Source organism: Notolepis coatsorum (assembly GCF_963971535.1).
Source record: "Notolepis coatsorum genome assembly, chromosome: 1".
Taxonomy (NCBI): Eukaryota; Metazoa; Chordata; class Actinopteri; order Aulopiformes; family Paralepididae; genus Notolepis; species Notolepis coatsorum.
Genome location: NC_140165.1, coordinates 127225752 through 127248215, shown reverse-complemented (window position 1 = coordinate 127248215; position 22464 = coordinate 127225752). Strand labels below are relative to the sequence as shown.

The 22464-nt window shown below is 44.3% G+C and overlaps 2 protein-coding genes across 2 annotated transcripts; one reads left to right on the top strand and one right to left on the bottom strand.

The window, feature by feature from the left end:
* Positions 1-999: 999 nt before the first annotated feature.
* On the top strand, positions 1000-17545 carry acaa2 (acetyl-CoA acyltransferase 2). Its single transcript, XM_084324864.1, has 10 exons — positions 1000-1154; positions 3863-4029; positions 4415-4543; positions 5716-5832; positions 13378-13525; positions 13889-14064; positions 14911-15040; positions 15466-15536; positions 16148-16302; positions 16830-17545. Exons 1-10 carry the CDS (start codon positions 1139-1141, stop codon positions 16912-16914), a joined length of 1194 nt encoding a protein of 397 aa, XP_084180990.1. The 5' UTR covers positions 1000-1138; the 3' UTR covers positions 16915-17545.
* Positions 17546-21380: 3835 nt separating this feature from the next.
* On the bottom strand, positions 21381-22337 carry exosc8 (exosome component 8). Its single transcript, XM_084315210.1, has one exon. It carries the CDS (start codon positions 22331-22333, stop codon positions 21491-21493), a length of 843 nt encoding a protein of 280 aa, XP_084171336.1. The 5' UTR covers positions 22334-22337; the 3' UTR covers positions 21381-21490.
* Positions 22338-22464: the final 127 nt, after the last annotated feature.

Sequence of the window (22464 nt, the reverse complement as noted above, 5' to 3'; positions counted from 1 at the left end):
GCAACAGATTTCGCATTGCCACTTTCGAGTATTTTCTATTTAACAAAGATAGATTGGACAAAGTAAGAATGGTCCACATTGGGCATAGTCCTCACTAACACAAATAAGGATTCGCATTTGTTGTTGAACTTGCACCCTTCAAACGGTTAGATAACGGGGTGTACGCAGCAGATGTGACATTGTTGAATGTTCTATTCAGAATGCAAAATATCACGTCACAGTATATAGGCAAAAGGTCAGTGATTGTAGCCATAGATATATATAGAACACTAGATAGCTTACCCGCGCTGCCGGCCAATGTAGAGCGACGTTGTCGTAGGGCGGCCAACTGATTGATTGATTGATTGATTGATTGAAAAGTTTATTAACAGATTGCAGAATGGGTACAGTACAGTACAGCTCAATACATACAATTGTTAAGGGGATGCAGACCAGAGAAAGACTTTCGTCTTGTTTACATCAGTAAACAAGACCCTGATGTAAACAAGACGAAAGTCTTTCTCTGGTCTGCATCCCCTTAACAATTGTGTGTATTGAGCTGTACTGTATTGTACCCATTCTGCAATATGTTAATAAAGTTTTCAATCAATCAATCAATCAGTCCCCCAACTTGCCCCAGGCAGATCAGCTACTGATAACATTCATGTCTATGGTGCATGTACTATTTAAATAACCATAGATTGCTCAATTCTTTACCGATTTTCAAACGGGTTGGTTTGCTATAAACATCAAAGATGTAGGTATGATACTGCATACTTATAAATAAAAAAAATTAAAGATTTACAAACCGCTTGAATAATAGCCACGTTAATAATGCTTGTAATAAACCAAACCGTTTGTAAATCCGTCAATATTTCAGCGAGTTATGAGTATTTTTGTCTGTGCAGATCACTCACCCTCACTCAAGGCTGACTGGGGCAAGATGGCGGCGGTTCAGCGACGCTGGTGACTCCGCCTTAAGCTATCTAGTGTTCTATATATATCTATGATTGTAGCAGCCTCTTTGGTTGTATAATATATGGTTGGACGCACCTCGGGTTGATAAAAAGGTGTCAGTCAAGACTAGGAAGAGACCGTCACTGAGAACCTCCACTTAAATACTTCGTAACTTGCTTGTCATTCGTGTGGAATCGAGATCATGGCACTTCTCCGAGGTAACGTTACATAAATGGTCGCAGTTTTGAATGAACAAAATGCGCGCTGTTAACGTCATTACAATGATTTCATTCAGCACTTTAACGTGAGTTCAGACAAAAAAAACAATGAAAGAGACCCTATTGTAAATGGAAATGCATTCATATCTAAACAGCTGCAGGTATAGGGTCCTGTTCTTCCTGTATAATGATAATTGGGGTAAAGGTGACGTGTGTGTCATGACCAGATTCCAGCTCACTTCAAACTTTTTTTTTTAAACAATCTATTTTTAGAGAGCGTGGTTAGACCAGGTAGCCTACATAAAGACGACAGCCTCCTAGTTTGATGTAAAATTGCTAATCGTCCATTCAGACCAATGGGAAGAGGCAGAGCAAACACTGGGTGTGCATTGCACTGTGGAATAGACAGAGGGCTGAATGACCTCAATCGAGTATGCACTTGGTTGATTCAGAAGATTAACTTTACTGTCACATTTGCATTCTGGTTGGATGCCAAACTTGTTTTCGTTGCACTGTACTTGTGCTGTATAATGACAATGCATTTGAATCTAAAAGAATAAACTACTCCCATATCTAGAAATCTGGTGTAAGGACTGGGCACTGAGTCATCCCCTTGGGGAAATGCAGGTGTCATAGCAGCAGGTGTCTATTGGTTCTAATATGAGGATGGATAAATGGATTATTGATCACAGAGGGGACATTTGGTTGGCACACAGTATGACAAGATGAGCGTGAGACAACCTAGATGCTAAGACTAGATACCACCATCAAAACAAACACAGTAAAAGTTAAGCCTGGTAACTTACAAAATTCAGTACAATGAAAATCTTGTTTTTCAATCTTGTTGCATTTTTTTTACATCAAGGTATGTTGATGTAAAATTACCCAAAATGTTACAGTTGTTGTTGTGAAAATTATGACTAAAGCCCTTTGATCGCTATCCCTCTGGATATCAACAGAATCAAACCATTTCAGATATCCAATCTGTTTCCCTGAAGAGATGAATGAATGAATGAATGAGAACTTTATTAACAGATTGCAGAATGGGTACAGTACAGCTCAATACATACAATTGTTCAGGGGATGCAGAACAGAGAAAGACTTTCGTCTTGTTTACATCAGGGTCACCCATTTTCAATTCATCGTAACAAATATGACATACATGACATACAGATAGACAGTACTGCTACATCTATACATTTATGACATACCAGATTTGCAAATACAGTACTGTTTGTGATACGAAAATAGTCCAGAAAAAAAAGTATATACATTTGACGTAAAAACTGTACATTGGAGGAGGTTGGGTAGGTGGGGGGGACTGTACGTTGGAGGTGGTTGGGTGGGGGGGGGGGGGGGGGGGGTTGAATAGGAGTGTGGGGGGGGGGGGTTGGGTAGGAGTGGGGGGGGGGAGGTTGGGTAGGAGGGGTGGGTGGGGGGCACTGTACCACTGTACAAGCAAAACTGTACATTGGAATATTGACAAGACCATACTTGGTAATTTACTGTACATTGGAGGGGGTTGTGTTAGGACATTTACAGGGGCCAGTTTCGAATTGCAGTCTCCCGTAGGTGTTTTTTGAGAGTGTTTTTGAAAGTGGGTAGTGATTCCCATTCCTTTACAGCTTTGGGTAGGGCGTTCCACATTGATGTGGCATAATTGCGAAACGTGTTTAGTCCCTTGTTTGAGCCGAATCTGGGTTTAACATGATTTGTGGAGCTCCCTCTGGTGTTGTGATCGTGGTATTCACTGACCTTTGGAAAGTATTTTGACATGTACATGGGTACCTTGGTCGTGTAGTGTATCTTGTAGACCAGGCCCATTGCAAGTTGCTGTACTCTGTCGTCTACTCTAAGCCATCCTAGGTTGTCAAAGTGGGCAGGGGTGAGGTGGGTTCTAGGAGTAAGGTCAAGCAGTAGTCTGACCAGTTTGTTTCGAGATGTTTGTAATTTTGTTTTTAGCGCCTTTGAGGTGCTTTGGTACCATGCGGTGCAAGCAGTCGTAGTACCCTTGAATGAGTGCTCCTGCCAGAGTCTTCAGGGTATTCTTGTTTACCAGTGAGGAGATCCGGTAAGAATCGAGTTCGTTGGTTGACTTTTTTTATTACATTGGATGCCATTTTGTCACAGGAAAGATTTGCCTCTAGGATGGAACCCAGGTAGGTAATATCTTCTTTCCTTGTGACAATATTGTCACCCACTGTAACTGAGAAGCCGTCGGTCTTGCTGAGTTTGTTATTTGAACCGAAGAGAATGGACTCTGTTTTGCCCATGTGTAGTGATAGTTTGTTATCAGCAAGCCATATGCAGATTTTGCCTGGTTCTGAGCTGCATAAAAGTTTGTAACAATTTAGTTCATTTTAGTGGTTCAAAAACATCACCTGCTAGGTTAGTCAATAGGAACCGATCACACTTTCTTTGTTTATGTTTGAAAGCTACATATATTATGATACTAACTTGACGTCTCCTTTCAACAAACGGAGGCCGACAACACCCCATTCAACATACAGCACTGAGAGTTGGCTGTGCTAAAACAGTCATAACAAGTCAAATGATGCATCTGAACTCTGAAGCTGAAGAAATTACACTCCTGACATTAACACTCCACAATGAGCCTTTACTGACTGAATTATCATCATTCTACTGGTTATTTAAACTCTCACACAGAATTCCCCCCACGTGGCCCTAATGCTCTGTTTTTCCTCTAGGTGTATTCATTGTTTCTGCCAAGCGCACTCCATTCGGTACTTATGGCGGCGTGCTGAAGGACCACAGTGCCACAGACCTGGCAGAGCATGCCGCCAAGGCTGCCCTGGCAGCAGGAGGTGTGGCACCAGAACTCATCAACAGTGTCATCATGGGGAACGTCATGCAGGTGCTGTAAATCCAACAGGCGGCTTGGAGCTAGCGAAGATATATTGAAATAATATATATTCAAATGTGTAAGATGAAAAAGGTTGAAAATATGTATCATACGTAGCAAATTAGATTAGATTCAAATGTATTGTTGTCATTATACAGCACAAGTACAGTACAACAACAAAAAAGTTAGGCATCCAACCAGTGTGACAGTGTGAGACGAATGTGTCTCAGTCACTATGCCACTTGTGGGGAAGAGTTGATGTCTACTGTATATTATCACCCAACTGCAGCCTAGTCTTTATCCAACAGTGAATCGTTTTCAATAACAGGTTAAAATCCACTTCTGTACATTTGGGATTTGTCACAAAGACCTGTCTTTTCCCTCCTCTTTTCTCCAGAGTTCAGCAGATGCACCCTACATCGCACGGCACGTGGGTCTGAGGTGTGGTGTGCCCATCCCGGTACCAGCTCTCACTGTGAACAGGCTGTGTGGATCTGGTTTTCAGTCCATCATCAATGGCGCTCAGGTAATCCACACACCTCCCACACCATAAACAAATGTTTACATGGCAAATTATTTTGTTGAATAGCAATTGCAATGTAATGTTGCCCAGACTTTGCCTATACATACTAACTGTATACAAAATGAAACGTGTGATTTCATGTCACAGAAACCTTGATCTCTGCATTTGTACAAACGCAATGTTTTTTTTGTTTCTAAATTATTAAACGAAGAAATTGACAACAATGACAGAACATCAACAACCGCGGAACCACTGAGAAAAAGAAAAAAAATATCCACCCATAGACTACCACCACACTATTGTTTAGTAATCTACACACACACACACACACACACACACACACACACACACACACACACACACACACACACACACACACAGTGCAATTCCATCGGTTGGCCATCTCCATCTCCCTCAGTCAGTACTGCAAGCAGAGGAACAAAAGGGAAGAATTGACTAGTACAGGAAATAGTCAATAATTAAGTTACATATGCCGTTGTATAAAGAAGTTGTATAGTAGTTCATATATAAGTAGCAGCAAAAAATATTTAATATTTATGGGCCAGCCAAACACAAAAGTAGTAGCTAGTGTACTGAATGAACAACAGCAATGTTAATACCTCACAAAGTCATCATCATGCTATGTGTCTTACTCAGATGGGATGGAAATGAGACATGGAACTCTCTTAACTACTTCCATCACCAGCTCTGGGAAATTAGGCAGACAAGGGACAAGTTACGAAAGGAATGGAATGAATTGTAAAATTATTTATACCAGTAAAATTAGGAGGCTTATTTGATTGAGTAACAGATTTGCCATGTTTAGGGTCCTAGAAACATATTGACATTTTAAACTTGGAATGTCATTCAGTGGAGCTTTTTTTTAAAAGGTATTTTTGTTATATTTTGGATGCATACTGATACATATTTCACCTTTTTTGACAATTCACAACTAAACTAAACTAGGCTATGACGTTCCTGATATTTAAGCAGATTGCTATTCGGCACAAGTCAGTTTCTCTAATGACGTGTGTGGAGTTCTCACTGAGGACATAGCCACCCATTCGTTTTTTCCGCCCGTCTTCCCTCTTCCTATATCCAGCATCTTTGTCTTCTTGTTGCTCTGAAGTAAATCTAAAGGTGTGTGCATATCTCTTGTGTTTTTTCTTTTGTAGGAGATCTGCCTGAAGGAGTCTGAGGTGGTCCTGTGTGGCGGCTCGGAGAGTATGAGCCAGGCACCATATGCTGTTCGCAACATTCGCTTTGGTACCAAGTTTGGAGTTGACCTCAAGGTGTGTGATCTTTACCTTTTTTTTTTGTAATTGTATTATTATAATTTTCTTTACTAATTTCCTTTACTCCTTTAAAAGACCCAACACTGGGGCGTGTGGGTAGTGTAGAGGTCTAAGCACTGGGGCGTCTGGGTAGTGTAGAGGTCTAAGCACTGGGGCGTCTGGGTAGTGTAGAGGTCTAAGCACTGGGGCGTCTGGGTAGTGTAGAGGTCTAAGCACTGGGGCGTCTGGGTAGTGTAGAGGTCTAAGCATTCACATACTACCACAGAGACCCGGGTTCAATTCCCGCACCACCTGCCACTTGGTCAGTCGTCCTAGTGGGGTACGAGTCCTGGTTGTCACAACAGTGACCCCTACTGGTCGGCCGCCGCCTGTTCAGCAGGGAGGGGTCTCTGGGGGAGATGGCATGAAATGAACCTCCACTTACATTACACTCTCCCAGTGAAACTCCTAGCTGTCGGGTGGAAAGACTGGAGGATGAGGCATGTGGTAGTCTACACCCTCCCAAGACTGACAGTAGGGCAGCATGTGGTAGTCTACACCCTCCCAAGACTGACAGTAGGGCAGTATGTGGTAGTCTACACCCTCCCAAGACTGACAGTAGGGCAGTATGTGGTAGTCTACACCCTCCCCAGACTGCCAGTAGGGCAGCATGTGGTAGTCTACACCCTCTCCAGACCGACAGTAGTGCAGCATGTGGTAGTCTACACCCTCCCAAGACCGACAGTAGGGCAGTATGTGGTAGTCTACACCCTCTCCAGACCGACAGTAGTGCAGCATGTGGTACTCTACACCCTCCCAAGACCGACAGTAGGGCAGTATGTGGTGGTCTACACCCTCCCAAGACTGACAGTAGTGCAGCATGTGGTAGTCTACACCCTCCCAAGACCGACAGTAGGGAAGCATGTGGTAGTCTACACACCCTCCCAAGACCGACAGTAGGGAAGCATGTGGTAGTCTACACCCTCCCAAGACCGACAGTAGTGCAGCATGTGGTAGTCTACACCCTCCCAAGACCGACAGTAGTGCAGTATGTGGTAGTCTACACCCTCCCAAGACCGACAGTAGTGCAGCATGTGGTAGTCTACACCCTCCCAAGACCGACAGTAGTGCAGCATGTGGTAGTCTACACCCTCCCAAGACCGACAGTAGTGCAGCATGTGGTAGTCTACACCCTCCCAAGACCGACAGTAGGGAAGCATGTGGTAGTCTACACACCCTCTCCAGACCGACAGTAGTGCAGCATGTGGTAGTCTACACCCTCTCCAGACCGACAGTAGTGCAGCATGTGGTAGTCTACACCCTCCCAAGACCGAGAATTTTACTTGGGTAATTTGGGGCTGACGCATGATCACACAGCAAATTCTCACTTTACAAAGGAACACAGATTATGCAACGATGTACAGTCAGGAGTCCGGTGGTAGACGGTGCGAGACACAGACAGACAAACTCTGCAGATCTATACATTCAATGTCACCATAAATTCTAACTGTTTGCACTAGTACTGGTATAATTTAGTAGTAGTCAACAGTCCAGTCAGTGATTGATTGAACATTTTATTAACAGATTGCAGAATGGGTACAATACAGTACAGTTCAATACACACAATTGTTAAGGGGATGCAGACCAGAGAAAGACTTTCGTCTTGTTTACATCAGGGTCCCCCATTTTCAATTCATCATATGACATACATGACATACAGATAGACAGTACTGCTACATCTATACATTTATGACATACCAGATTTACAAATACAGTACTGAGTCTAAAAAAGAGAGTACTATATACATTTGATGTAGAAACTGTACATTGGAGGAGGTTGGTAGGTAGGAGGGGTGGAAGGGGGGGGTTGGGTAGGTGGGGTGGGGGGGAAACTGTACATTGTAGGTGGTGGGGGGGGGGGGGGGGTAACTGTACACTGGATTATCGACTAAACCTTACTTGGTCCCAAGAAGAGGGTCTCGTGTATTATTGGGTTTAATATGACATTTATTGTACATTGGAGGGGGTTGCGTTAGGACATTTACAGGGGCCAGTTTCTAATTGCAGTCTCTCATAGGTGCTCTTTGAGAGTGGTTTTGAAGGTGGGTAGTGATTCACATTCCTTTACAGCTTTGGGTAGGGCGTTCCACATTGATGTGGCATAATTGCGAAACGTGTTTAGTCCCTTGTTTGAGCCGAATCTGGGTTTAACATGATTTGTGGAGCTCCCTCTGGTGTTGTGATCGTGGTATTCACTGACCTTTGGGAATTATTTTGACATGTACATGGGTACCTTGGTCGTGTAGTGTATCTTGTAGACCAGGCCCATTGCAAGTTGCTGTACTCTGTCGTCTACTCTATGCCATCCTAGGTTGTCAAAGTGGGCAGGGGTGAGGTGGGTTCTAGGAGTAAGGTCAAGCAGTTGACCAGTTTGTTTTGAGATGTTTGTAATTTTGTTTTTAGCGCCTTTGAGGTGCTTTGGTACCATGAGGTGCATGCATAGTCGTAGTACCCTTGAATGAGTGCTCCTGCCAGAGTCTTCAGGGTATTCTTGTTTACCAGAGAGGAGATCCGGTACAAGAATCGAGTTCGTTGGTTGACTTTTTTTTATTACATTGGATGCCATTTTGTCACAGGAAAGATTTGCCTCTAGGATGGAACCTAGGTATGTAATTTCATCTTTCCTTGTGACAATATTGTCATCCACTGTAACTGAGAAGCCGTCGGTCTTGCTGAGTTTGTTATTTGAACCGAAGAGAATGGACTCCGTTTTTCCCAGGTGTAATGATAGTTTGTTATCAGCGAGCCATATGCAGATTTTGCCTAGTTCCGAGCTGAGGGTTTTTTCAACCTGTAACTTGTTCTTGTCAGAGACCAGCAGGGCTGAGTCGTCCGCGAACAGGAACAAGTTGCAGTCACAAGCTGACGACATGTCATTTGCATAAATTAGGAACAGTAGCGGTCCTAGTATGCTTCCTTGTGGAACACCACAGCTCACTGGGAGGGGGGGGGGGGTATGGTACCGTTTACCTCCACCATCTGTTCTCTCCCCTCCAGGTAGGATTGCATCCAGCTCACTGATAGACTATCAAAACCAATTGCTTTTAGCTTGTCAATCACAATCGTTGACAGTGTCGAAGGCCTTTTGTAGGTCCAGCATGACCATGCCGCAGTATTTGCCCGCGTCCACCTCTTGTTTGATGTGGTCGTTTAAATAGAGAAGGCATGTGTCAGTGGAGTGGGATGTTCTGAAGCCAGATTGGAATTCGTAGATTCGATTTTTTTCCGCAAGGTACTTTTCGACCTGTTCGTATACTATTTTTTCCATGACTTTCGAGATGGTGGTAAGGATAGAAACAGGGCGGTAGTTGCCTGGGTCTAATTTGCTGCCCTTTTTGTGCAGGGGTGTTACTCTCGCAAGTCTTTGGGTACGTGTCCCTGTTTTATGGAGAGGTTTATTATGTGTGTGATGACTGGGGTGATGGCGGCTCCTGAGTCTCAGGAATTTGGAGGGGATATTGTCATGGCCAGTGGCCTTGTTAGGTTGGAGGGCGCTCAGTTTTTTTGAGTACCTCAGCTGTTGTTACCATTTCTAGTTTGAAATCGTCTTTGTGGACCCCTAGGTTTTTGTAGTAGGCTATGATGTGTTCTACCCCAAAATGCCCTGAGTGGGAGGGTAGTTTGTTTACCAGTGTTGTGGCTATGTTTGTGAAGAAAATGTTTAGGTAATTGGCTACATCCAGCTTGTCTGTGATGAGCGAGTTATCCGTCTTTATGTTTATGTTTGAAAATCTGGTTGAGTTTTTTTTACTGCAGCCTAGTTGATTATTGAGTAATTTTCAAAGTTCACATGGTTTGTTTTTGTTTTCCTCAGTTTTGTCATTGATGAAATTCTTTTTTGCAGTTTTGATCATGGAGTTTACGTCATTTCTTAGTCTGTTTCTTTCCAGTTTGAGTTCAGTCATGTGGGCTTGGAGTTCACTGCTCGTGCTTTTGGTAAGCTTTGACTGACTTCTACGAAACTCAGAGCATTTTTTGTCTCTGGTTTTCATAGCGGCCAATATTTCGGAGTGCATCCACGGCTCAGCGCGTTTTTTTTACCCTGGTGGTTCTTAGTGGTTTTGAGGTAGATGTGACTGTTTTGTGGCAGCCGGCCTTTTGTTTTAGCTTTTTGCGGGTACAGAATATCATATAATGATCACTTAACCCGCATGCTATAACCCCTTTATTGGAGATCTTGGACTTGTCAGAGGTCAGAATGAGGTCAATGGTAGTCAAGTCAAGTCAGTTTTATTTATATAGCACATTTCCAGGCAGTGGCAGCTGGCACCAAAGTGCTTCACAAGCAAGTTGATAAAAACGAAATAATGTGATGCAAGGTATAAGATTAAAAACATAGTAAAGCAATGAAAGCAACAAAAACAAAACAATATGGTGCAAGATATAAAATTAAAAACATAATAAAGCAATGAAAGCAATAAAAACTGGTAGGATAGAAGGTAGTCTGAGTTGATTCACATACACGTGTCGGTTGGGTGACCAGCTGGCTGAGGCCGTGCAGATCACAAAACCTATTGAAGCATTTGAAGACGGGTGCATCTTTTTGTTGCATATCCGTGTTCCAATCCCCAATAAGAATCTTTTCTGCATCCTCAGCTCCAGCTAAGCACACATCCAGCATATCATAAAAGCCATTTTGATCTGGTGGTCTGTAAATTGTGCCGACTAGACCAGATTTAGCCCTTTCAAATAGAATTTCCACCCATACAGTTTCAATAGCCTCATGATCTAGGTCAGTACGGTTAATGAATTTGGTGTCCTTATGAATGTACATGCAGACACCACCTCCATACTTGTTCCTATCATTTCGGACTATTGAATAATTCTCCAACTCTGCTATTGATGAATCCAGTTTAGTTTCAGAAAAACATAGAATGTTAAGGGCGGCTGAGTGGCGCAGTGGGCAAGGCGCTCGCCACTAACGCAGGAGATGCTGGTATCGAGCCCAGCTCTCGGCGTTGCTACTGGCTTGGCCAGTCGTCATACTAACACAATTGGCAGTGTTAGAGGGTGGGAAAGCCGGTGGGTGGGGATTGGACGTTGTGGACAGCGACTCCTACAGGTCGGTTGGTGCGCCTGTAGCAGAATCAGGAAGTATCGGGGGCAGCGTGAGCCTCCCACGCGTTACTCCTCGCCACTGAGAGATTGCGCTGTTCAGGTGAAAAGATGCGACAGCTGCCTCCTCATGTACCGGAGGGGACACGTGATGCAAGGCTTGGTCCTCACTGCAGCCGACCAGTGGGAGGCATAGTCTAGCAACGTTCGAGACAGGGGAGGGGAGAATTGGCGAGGCGAAATTGGGATGAGAGAAAAATAGAAAATAAGGAGAAAAAGTAGAAAAAAGAAAAAAAACATAGTGTTTACCTTACCGCTAATAAACCGTTATTTCTTATTTCTACCAGCTTATGTCTTAGGCTGTTTACGTTTAGATGGAAAATATGAAAGCACAGTAGTGCAGTCGTTTTGGTCCAGTGTGTCACAGATCAGAGAACTGAGTAGTGGCTAAAGGTGAGACTAGCTTGAGATATTACAAAACATAAAAGCAAGTGTCATCGGCACAAACCTGAAGGTACCAAAGGGTACTTGTAAAGGTTGCTGCAATGTACCAATATCATATGTAACCGTAGCAATATGCAATAAAAATAGGAATATCGGTACAGTAGTACAGGTGGTAAATGGCATTAGTTGTTGAGCTCAAGGTTGAAATAGTAGTACCAAAAATATCAATGTCTGGTTGCAGTTGACCATGTTTGCGTGTGGCTGAGGATGGAGACGGCTTTCGGGAAAGAGGCTGCTGAGGTGGTGGGTCGTGTGGTGGAAAATCAAGCCACCAACAGTTGTGAAATGTGTTTATGAATAATAGAGATTCTGATTATTTTATTTTCACAGCTTTTTAAAATGTACATACATTCAGAAAAAACGTGAGATGCTTGTTTTTCCCAGCTCCTCAACCGTAGCAGATTTGTAGACTACAATATACAACAATATATAAAAGAAATACCTTAAAATATATTCGACAGTGTAGGGCGGCTAGGTGGTGTAGTGGTCTAAGGCACTCGCCACCAGTGTGGAGACGCTAGGATTCGCGTGTTCGAATCCAGCTCTCCACATTGTTTTTCAGTTTGGCTGGTCGTCCGCAGTAATACACATTGGCCGTATTACGGGGAGGGAAAACTGAAGGGTGGGGATCGAACGTTGTGAACAAGCGACTCCTACAAGTCGGTTGGTGCGCCTGCGCAGTAGAATCAGGAAGTGTCGGGGGCAGCGTGAGCCTCCCACGCGTTACTCCTCGACACTGAGAGGTCGAGCTGCGCAGGTGAAAAGATGCGACTGCTGTTACCTCAAGTACCGGAGGGGACTTGTGCTATGTATGACTTAGTCCACATTGCAGCCGGCTTGTGGGAGGCAAGAAACAGCGTTCGTGACAGGGGAGGGTTGAATTGGATGATACGAAATTGGGATGGGAGAAAATATAGAAAAATGGGAGAAAAAGTGGATCAAAAAAAATATATATTCGACAGTGTAAATAGCAGCTGTGTGTGTACGTCACTTAAGGTGCTTTTGTGTGTATGCTCATGTGATAATTGAGAGTCTGTCCGTCTGTTTGCCCGGTGGAAGTAGCTGTTCAGTGTTCTTTTGGATGTGGACCTGAGACTGTGGTACCGCAGATACATAAACACACTGTTAACTAATAACAACAAGTGTATATGTTCATATATCATCTGTGGGCCTCATGGCATGAAGAATACGGATGGTCCATACGCTCGGTTTCATGTCAGGACGCCAGAATGTCAACATAGATTAGCTTTACAAATAAGAGCACGGTAGTCTGACCTCCTCTGTCATTGACTCTGTTGGAAAACAAATAACTGAGATGGCCAGTAAGATAAGATAAGATATTCCTTTATTGATCCCCTTGGGGAATGAGGGGAGGCAGCCACGTGTGTGGTCACAGATCCGGTATAAGAGAGGTAATGAATCATAGTAATTCAGTCTTTTCTTGCAAGATATGACTCCGGTCTTTATTACCTGTAATCTCATCTATGCCCTTTTGTTCCCCCCGCCATGCTGCAGGGCTCACAGCCAACTAGCAGCGGTGGAGGCTAACGTGCTGCAGGCTTGTCTTTAAACGGGAGACGGGAGAGCTATACCGAAAGGTTACGGAATATGGACAATGCTCTCTCGTGACTGTAGAATTATACCAGGATTGGTTGCGTTTTCTCAGTCGCTGTAGGAAGACATCCTCTGTTGCGCCTTCTTGATTTAAGTGGGATGTGTGATTCATTGTCCCACTTGAGGGTCGCTCCCATGAACTTGGAGAACTCCGCCATGTTAAACAGTGGTACTATTTGTTGCTAGAAGTCAATTATCCAATTGCAGGTTGTGGGTCCTACTATGTCAAGCTGTGTAACTTCCTGTGCAGCAACTCACACATGGCTGACTGGAATATCATGTAGGAAGTAGACATTTCAGTCTTTACTTAACTCCTCTACATCGTCACAGATGGAGGATACCTTGTGGGCTGGCCTGACCGACCTGCACATCAAAATCCCCATGGGCATCACGGCAGAGAACCTGGCCGAGAAATACCAGCTCACCAGAGAGGACTGTGACAAGTATGCATTACAGACCCAGCAGAGGTGGAAGGCAGGTCAGCACGGCTTTATTTTTATTTGTCTTATTAGATTAGATTCAAATGTATTGTCATCATACAGCACAAGTACAGTACAATGGAAATAAGTTTGGCATCCAACCAGAGTGCAAATGTAGCAGTAAAGTGCAATATACAATGTACAGGTGGTTAAACTGGGTACAAAATATACAAATTAGTACTACTGGGTGTAGTGCTAATCAGATTTTGTAGTATATTAGTATATATATTTTGTAGTATCAGAGTTGTAGTATATGTACAGTGATACAGGTGTAGAAGACAGTATGGTAGTAGTCATACTGTCCAGCAGGAGGAGTTTTTTTGCCAGAAACCTGATTGAATGTCCTTCCTTTTCGCCTGCAGCTCACGAGGCGGGCCACTACACAGCAGAGATCGCTCCCATCGACGTTAAAGCCAAGAAGGGCAAGGTGCCCATGACCCACGACGAACACCCTCGTCCACAGACCACCCTGGAGCAGCTGGCCAGACTGCCTACCGTCTTCAAGAAGGGAGGAACCGTTACTCCTGCCAACGCATCAGTGAGTAATGTATTTTAGTGTATTGTAACCTACTGATTCCTACTGTGTTTTAATTATTGTACTATGTCTTAATTATTGTAGTGCTCATGTCACCTGCCCCAGAGACTACAGTTGAAAATTAGCCAACCTGGCTAAACTGGCATATTTACAGTAAAATGTTCCTATGCACTCTCTGTATTTTAAACCAATAAATACAAATACAAAAAAGACACCAAGTTCGCATTTGTTTTAACCCTTTCACTGCGACACTACAGAAGGTTAACCCTTTCACTGCCACACGACAAAGGGTTAACCCTTTCACAACCACACTATGGAAGGTTAACCCTTTCACTGCCACACTACAGACTGTTAACCGTCTGTAGTGTGGTAGTGAAAGATTAACCTTCTCTAGTGTGGTAGTGAAAAGGTTAAAGGCCACTTCACCGGAAAGCAATTGTGATTTTAATTTGCGCATGATCTCACAACACGTATCCCAAATCACTAAATGTTTTTGTGCACATTCATTTAGTTTGACAGTTGATGAGTTAAGGGGTTTCAATATGTCCTCCTGTGATCTGAAGTTTTGCCGCGTTAATTACAAATCAATGGAATTGTGTCGATGAAAGAATAGCAATAGGGATCGCAATTGGTATTGCAATATTTTTATTTACACTATTTTGGATAATACATAATTACATAATTGCAACTCAAATATAAATCTATTTTACGGGTACACTTTTTTTCTGTTCCATTTAAGCTGGTTTAATGGGAGATGGGAATAAAGAGTCTTAGAATGATCCCAAACAGGTATTATACCTGCAATGAAAAATATCTTCACCAAATACATCATCATGTCCTCATCTCCAGGGTGTATCTGATGGCGCGGCTGCTGTGGTCATTGCCAGTGAAGATGCCCTGAAGGAGCACAAGCTCTCCCCGTTGGCCAGAATAGTAGCGTATCATGTGTCAGGCTGTGACCCAAGCATCATGGGAATCGGTGAGTGCCAAATATCAAGGAGGATGATGTAGTCAGTGTATATATAGCATGTGAATCTCATTAAAGTTAAATAAACGGTCTCATATTGTTTGTTCTGGCTTCCGTCTGTAAGATTCCCTGCTCTCTTACTCTTAATATTTATCTATTATTAAAGAGATTTGCACTACATTCATACCTCATTTGCACCCTACCCTAAGTTTTGTACCTCTGCATTGTACCTCACTGTTACTAATTTTACTCTGTATTGTATGTATATATTATGTACATTGACTTTATTTACTTTTTACTTACTTTCTTTTTACTGTATGTAGCACACTCTCAAGGGCTCATACAGAAACAAGCATTTCATCATAAAGTATTCTGTATTTTGTTGTGACAAATAATAAACAAACTTGAAACTTGAACTCGCCTCTTTATCCTCTCAGGCCCAGTTCCCGCCATTACAGAAGCTCTGAAGAAAGCAGGCCTCACACTCGACGACATGGACCTTGTGGAAGTATGTTGCAATGGGAACAGAATATCGGGGAGGATAAATGCTGCACTACCTTTTTAGTACACATGAATTACATCTGTAGTACTTTGAACAATAGCCTGTTCAAGCTGCTGCGGTCAGGCAAGCGCCTCCACATACATGCAGCAAGAACAGAGAGACTCCGGCTCAGCTTCTTCCCCCAGGCCATCGGAACACTGATCTCTCCACACACAAGCACACATGAACACACACGCATACACCCTCACTTGCACTCTCTCACACAAACGCACTACATGTCACTTAAAAAAGAAGACAGGAAAAAAAGGTCAATTTAAAACCGCATATAGTATTGTATAATATATAAAACTCACTACCTTTTTTTAATTCGTAAAGCTTAGCAGCGCTGTATTGTATTTTATCTTAGTACTTTTTTATCATGTCTATTTTATTATCCTATTTTATTTGTATTTTTTTTTGCACAATCAAGGCGGGCATGGCCACCTTCATTTCACTACATGTCTTGTGTGTATGTATGTGACGAATAAAACTCTTGAATCTTGTTATGGAGTTGACCGATTCACAGTCGCTCCAGGTAGCGGGTGTCGTTTGCTAAGATGTCGTCTTGTTTCGCGTAGGTGAACGAGGCTTTTGCCCCTCAGTACCTTGCGGTTGCCAAGGCTCTCGGACTGAATCCGGAGAAGACCAACGTCAACGGTGGAGCTATTGCCATCGGTCATCCTCTGGGGGCCTCAGGAGCGCGGATCACTGCTCACCTGGCTCACGAGCTCAGGTAGACCTTCTGTTCCCCGCCTGTGCGGCTCCAGTTTGCAGCAGGGGTGGGGTGATTGACGAGAGAGGATACAATGTTATCACAACACGCCACTCTGGCCAGGATTTTATAATATTGCCACTCTTGTATTTTCAGCCATACTTTTAGCCATAATTGATTCTCTGCCTCACAACGTGATTTTGATAATGGGAAGATGAAATAATATAATTTATTCTTCATAAAATTCTAAAGCAATTAAATGTATGAGTAAAACACCCCAAATCTATTTTGAATAGATTAAAAGTGCATTTTCAAGAACATAATTTGACTGAGCACTATGGTGAAATGGTCTTTCGTTGAAACACTACAATGGAAAATGTCACAATACAGGCTGTTACAAATTGATACAATGTTACAGTTCAATTGTCATGATACTACTATAGCCACATTGTCTCCCACCCCCGGTTTTAAGGTACAGGATTTGCTTTAGGTCACAAGATTTGTCAATTGAGCAGCTTTGGATGACTTTTACTTACTCCTTTTCTCAGGCGACGAGGGGGCAAGTATGCAGTGGGCTCTGCATGCATCGGTGGCGGACAAGGCATTGCCATCATCCTTGAAAACACTCAGTGAAGATTCTGCTCAGATGAACCTGCAGAAGAGGATCCTTCTCAGTCCAAGAGATCACCGTCCACTCACTTGACTTTCTTTCCCACCAATCCCACACAAACGACGACAAACTATGTCTTCCAAGGTACTCCGTCAGGGTGTATTAACCCGGACACAGAAAATGTTGTCAGTTGATATAACAATTATAACGCATGCCTTGCTGCTTCGTTAGTTACTGTATGTTAGTTGTTAATTATTATATAAAAATGTACAGTACATGGTCTGGCCTTGTGTTGCTCGGAAGCTGAAGAGTTAAGTCATGTTTCTATCCTACACTAGGAATGGTCTTTCTCTCAGACACTCTCCATCTATCCTACACTAGTAGTAATGGTCTTTCTCTCCATGTACCTTAAATACAGCACTAAGGCCACACACACGCACCTATGTAGCATATTAACTCAGTTCAGGGAAAATAGAGTATCAAGTCTGAGTAAATGGTCTTTTTCTATACCTCCAAACGTCTGTTTGCCTCTAGAGCTCTTTCTTTATCACTCCATGTGTCCCAGAATGTGTGCACTCCAACGGGGCTCCAAACAAAACTGTTTTGTATTTCTGTTAATTAACATCTCAATAAAGTTATGAATTTTCAAAATGTGCCAAGTTTAAAATTGTATCGAGTGAACTATTGTTACTGATTAAAAGTTCAGGGACTGACAATTAAATGATTGGCTGACTGGTTACAAAAATAAATCCTACAGGACGGGAAGGAATTTGAGCCTTTGAGGCATCCTGCAGGTTTAATAAAGTCTGATGCACCTGCAGGGACAGACTATTCCAGCAGAAGCCCCTGCCTGTACTGTCCTCATTTGAATGCCTTGCTTTCAAATGTAAACCCCCCTCTCCTCATGACAATGCTACTGATTTACCGGCCACCTAAACCCAACTCTGTTTTCATCCCAGAGATGCAGGACCTCCTCACTACACTCTGCACAACCTCTGCCAATATCATAATACTTGGAGATAATAATTCACGTCAACACGCCCTCCTGCAGCTGAGTTTCTGCTACTCCTGGACTGCCTCAACCTCACACAACACATTGATGTCCCCACACACACAAAGGGTCACACGCTCGACCTGGTCATCACAAACTCCGCCCCCATCAACAACCTGCTAGTCTACGATCTAGGGGTATCTGACCACAAGACCATCTCAATGGAGCTGTCTTTCCAGTCTCCACTCAACAAGCCCAAGCGCCAAATCCGTTTCAGGAACCTCAAAAATATCAACCCGGACACCATGACCCTGGACCTCCAGCTTCTCTCCTCTGTCAACTTCTCATCAGCAACTGAGTCAGTGGACTTCTACAATAAATCCCTGAACAGTCTTCTGGATCTCCATGCCCCTGTTAAATCCAAAACAGTCACCTTTGCACGCTCAGCCCCCTGGTACACCAGCGAGCTGCGTAGTATGAAGACTGCTGGGCGTGTCCTTGAGCGGCGACTCAAGGTCTCAGGACTCACTGTACACAAACTGGCCTACCGTGAACACCAGAAGGCCTACTCAAAATCCCTCAGTCTGGCACGGTCCCAGTACTACTCTTCCATCATAAATGACAGTCCTGGAAACTCCAAGCAACTATTCTCCACCATCAACCACCTCCTCAAACCCCAAATATCACCTCACTCTGATTCTTCTGAGGAACAGTGTAGCAACTTTGCCACCTTCTTCAGGACCAAAGTTGACACCATCCGCTCCCTCCTCTCTAGCCCCTCTGCCCCTCCAGTCCAAACAGTTGAACCACAGCCGGCGACTACTCAACCTCTCTGCTGCTTTTCAATCATCACACAGCGAGAGGTTGAGGAAATCGTCAGGAAAATGAAGCCTTCCACTTGTATCCTGGACCCCTTTCCCTCAGCCCTGGTGAAATCCAATATTGTCACTATGAGCCCTCTCATCACCAAGGTCATAAACCTCTCTCTCCAGGCTGGCCATGTCCCCTCTGCCCTTAAAACTGCAGTCATAAAGCCACTAATTAAAAAACCCTCCCTAGACCCGGAAATCTTGGCTAACTACAGACCTATATCCAACCTCCCATTCCTGTCCAAGGTGCTGGAGAAGGTAGTTGCCGCTCAGCTTCAGGACCACCTAAACTCGAACCAACTTCTCGAGAAGTTCCAGTCAGGTTTCCGCTCTGGCCACAGCACAGAAACTGCCCTGGTCAGGGTCACCAACGACCTACTGATGACGGCTGATGCTGGCCCTCCTCATCCTCCTTGACCTCACAGCAGCTTTCGACACCGTCGATCATGACATCCTCCTTCACCGGCTCCAGTCCACCATCAGACTTTCAGACTCTGTCCTTGATTGGTTCAGATCCTACCTCACCGGAAGAACGGAGTATGTCTCCTTGGGAGAGGCAGGGTCTGACACCCATCATGTCACCTGTGGTGTCCCACAAGGATCAGTCCTCGGCCCCACCCTATTCACCCTCTACATGCTCCCCCTTGGCTCTGTCATCAGCCGGCATGGAATATCATTCCACTGCTACGCTGATGACACCCAACTCTACCTAAAAATAAACCCTACCCCATCCACAGTTCTGCCATCTTCCACTCTGACCACCTGCCTGGAGGAGACCAAGGCGTGGATGAAGCACAACTTTTTACAGCTAAACGGTTCCAAAACTGAAGCCATTATCATTGGCACCCCACACCAGGTTCGTTCATCCACCATCACCACCATCACCTTTTCCGGCCAAAACATCACCCTGTCACCAACAATAACCAACCTAGGGGTAAAAATGGACCCTCACCTGACCTTTGACGCACACATAAATCAACTATACAAAAATTCTTTCTACCACCTTAGAAACATCGCCAAACTTCGCCCCTCACTCACTCTGTCAGATGCCGAAAAGCTCATCCACGCCTTTGTCTCCTCCAGGCTGGATTACTGCAACGCACTCCTCATCGGGATTCCTAGCAAGAACATACAAAGGCTACAATGTATCCAAAACAGCGCTGCTAGGATCCTGATGAGAGTGCGGAAATACCACCACATCACTCCCATCCTCAAGTCCCTTCACTGGCTCCCTGTCTCACTCAGGATTGAGTTCAAAGTCTCCCTGCTCACCCACAAATGCCTCTACGGAAACGCCCCCCCTATACCTCAAAGAACTCATCACCCCTCACTCCTCCTCTCGACATCTCCTCTCTGGCCAGGCAAACCTCCTCCAGCGCCCAAGGACAAATCTATGCACTATGGGAGATCTGGCTTTTTGCTCCTCCGCTCCCAGTCTGTGGAATGCTCTCCCCGACTACTTGAGAGCACCACAGACCGTGGATGTTTTTAAGAAAGGCCTCAAAACCCACCTTTTTAGTAGAGCCTTCTGTTGACCTTTTATCAAATTTTTTGCTCCACACATTTTATGTTCTTTTACCAATTTATTTTATGTTAGTTTCTCTGCTATTTTATGTTTTAGTCTTGCCTATTTTTATATTCTTTCTTTCCTTTATTCTCGTTAGCTTTTAAGGCCCTTTAACTGTAGCGCTGAGAGTTGCCCCGCAACTGTAAAGCGCATTACAAATGAAATCCATTATTATTATTAGAAGTAATGCAGAAGAAATGTCCCCAAATTCCTGTAAGATTTATTCAGTAAGGAGTTTTGATTTCCCATGTAGGGGACCTGGGTTTGACTCCAGATATTACACTGGCAGAGCGACAGGTGCACCAGACTTCTCCAGCAGGACGCATCACAAAGGCTCCCGAGTCCTGTGGGATTTCTTTTGTATACTAAATAAATGGTAAATGGCTGCATTTATATAGCACTTTTATCCAAAGCGCTTTACAATTTGTTCCTGACATTTTACACATTCACACACCGAATGCAGAGGCAACCATGCAACTAGGGGTTAAGTGCCTTGCTCAAGGACACTTTGACACGCTGGCTTGGAGGAGTGGGAATCGAACCGGGAACCTCCAGATTCCCAGACGACTGCTCTACCTCCTGAGGCCTGAGACACTGTCGCCCCATACTAGTATACTATCTAGTCCGCCAAGAATTTCAGTATATCAGTCCCTGAAGTGAATAGCTACAAATAGTAGGTAATATTCTTGAAGCAGTGTTTTGAATCCCATGTTGACTACCACTAACGTTCTAGAAAATACCTTTTTCCTGATCAATTTACTATAACGTTTCTACTCCGATTAGACTATTTTACAGAAGGCCGTTTCAGGTTACCTTTTTTGAGGACCAAAAGACTCCATGTCTCCTTCATCCCAAGTGCTATTGATATAGCCTACTTAACGGCAAATAACATTCTGGCTCCATTCCTTGCACACATTCCTTTAGCTCTGATATTGTGTTGTTGATGTCCTTTCGTATTGTTTTCATGTGAACCCTGGCTGCGAATAAAATGTCCCATGTGGGATAATAAAGATAACCTTGAGCTAATACTAAAGCCCATACTGGTCAATTATCCCAACTAGCTTTGTTATCCGTTTTTATTGTTAAAGAAACATATACATTGGTAGTGGAAAATACAACTTTACATTGACAATGGAGAATACAACTTTTACAGAAATGGTGTCCATGTCTCTTCACTCTGCTGTCTTCTTGACAGGGACACTCTGTATGACTTTGTCAATGAGTTTTCGGATCTCTCGGTGTCGCGCCGTGGCTCGGCTGATGCATTCCTGCAGCTTCTCTCCCGAGAGCGAGGTTCCGCCCGGTTTGTGGACCGCGCAGAGTCGGTCCTCCTCGTCCGTGACCACCGTGAGGTTGGCGGTCGACAGGCTCTCCTCCTCCGCCGTGGGGTCCACGATCAGGACGGAGTTGTCGAACACCGCGAAAGAAGCGCAAACTGGATGTTTGTGAATGCGCAGTTTGCGTCTCTTCTCTAAATCCACCTCCGGCACACACGTCTCCGGGTTTATCTTGACCGCCGGAAGCCGCGTGTTCTTCAGGGCAGCCACCAAGGCGATGACGGCGGCGTCCAACACGTTACCGTCGTAGTCCAGACACACAATGTCGCAGTATAACACCCAGCAGAGCTTCCCTCTTTCGATGCACAGCTCCTCCGGTTGTATCACCTCGGAGCTCTCGATGACGTCGGCGATGAACTGGCTGGCAGCCTGCGCCTGTTCTCCCGGCGGGCCGTTACGGAACCGAGAGGAGCACAGCGGCGGCAGGTCCACGTTGGGCACGATGTAACCTTTAGTGGGCGCCTCCACTGTGGGGTTGGCCAGCTCCGCTTTGATTCCACAGATGACTGTGGTGTTTCCCACCTTCACCAAGGCCGAGCCGTCTGCTGTGGATATGGACCCTATGTTCAGCGTTGTGGTTCTAAATTCCCTCAGTTCCCTTCCGTCAGACCGACAGTTTTCTTTGAGAAAACTTCTGTGGTACTCCTGGGGCTCGGCAGTCTTGAAACCCTCCGCCATTATGTTTTTGGCTGAACACGTGGGATATGGCTGGTTGGTCAAATGACGTGTTTAGAAAGTATAATTTCGCCCCCTGGAGGCTGCTTTCCGCACTAGAACTTTTGATTTGGATCATTATTATCTGGGCTGCT

Excerpts from the sequence above, each read along its gene's own strand:
- acaa2 (XM_084324864.1), top strand. Across the intron at positions 4,030-4,414 it reads TCATGGGGAACGTCATGCAG|AGTTCAGCAGATGCACCCTA; the intron begins GTGCTGTAAATC and ends TCTTTTCTCCAG. Across the intron at positions 5,833-13,377 it reads AGTTTGGAGTTGACCTCAAG|ATGGAGGATACCTTGTGGGC; the intron begins GTGTGTGATCTT and ends ACATCGTCACAG.
- exosc8 (XM_084315210.1), bottom strand. The coding sequence starts at position 22,333 with ATGGCGGAGGGTTTCAAGACTGCCGAGCCCCAGGAGTACCACAGAAGT.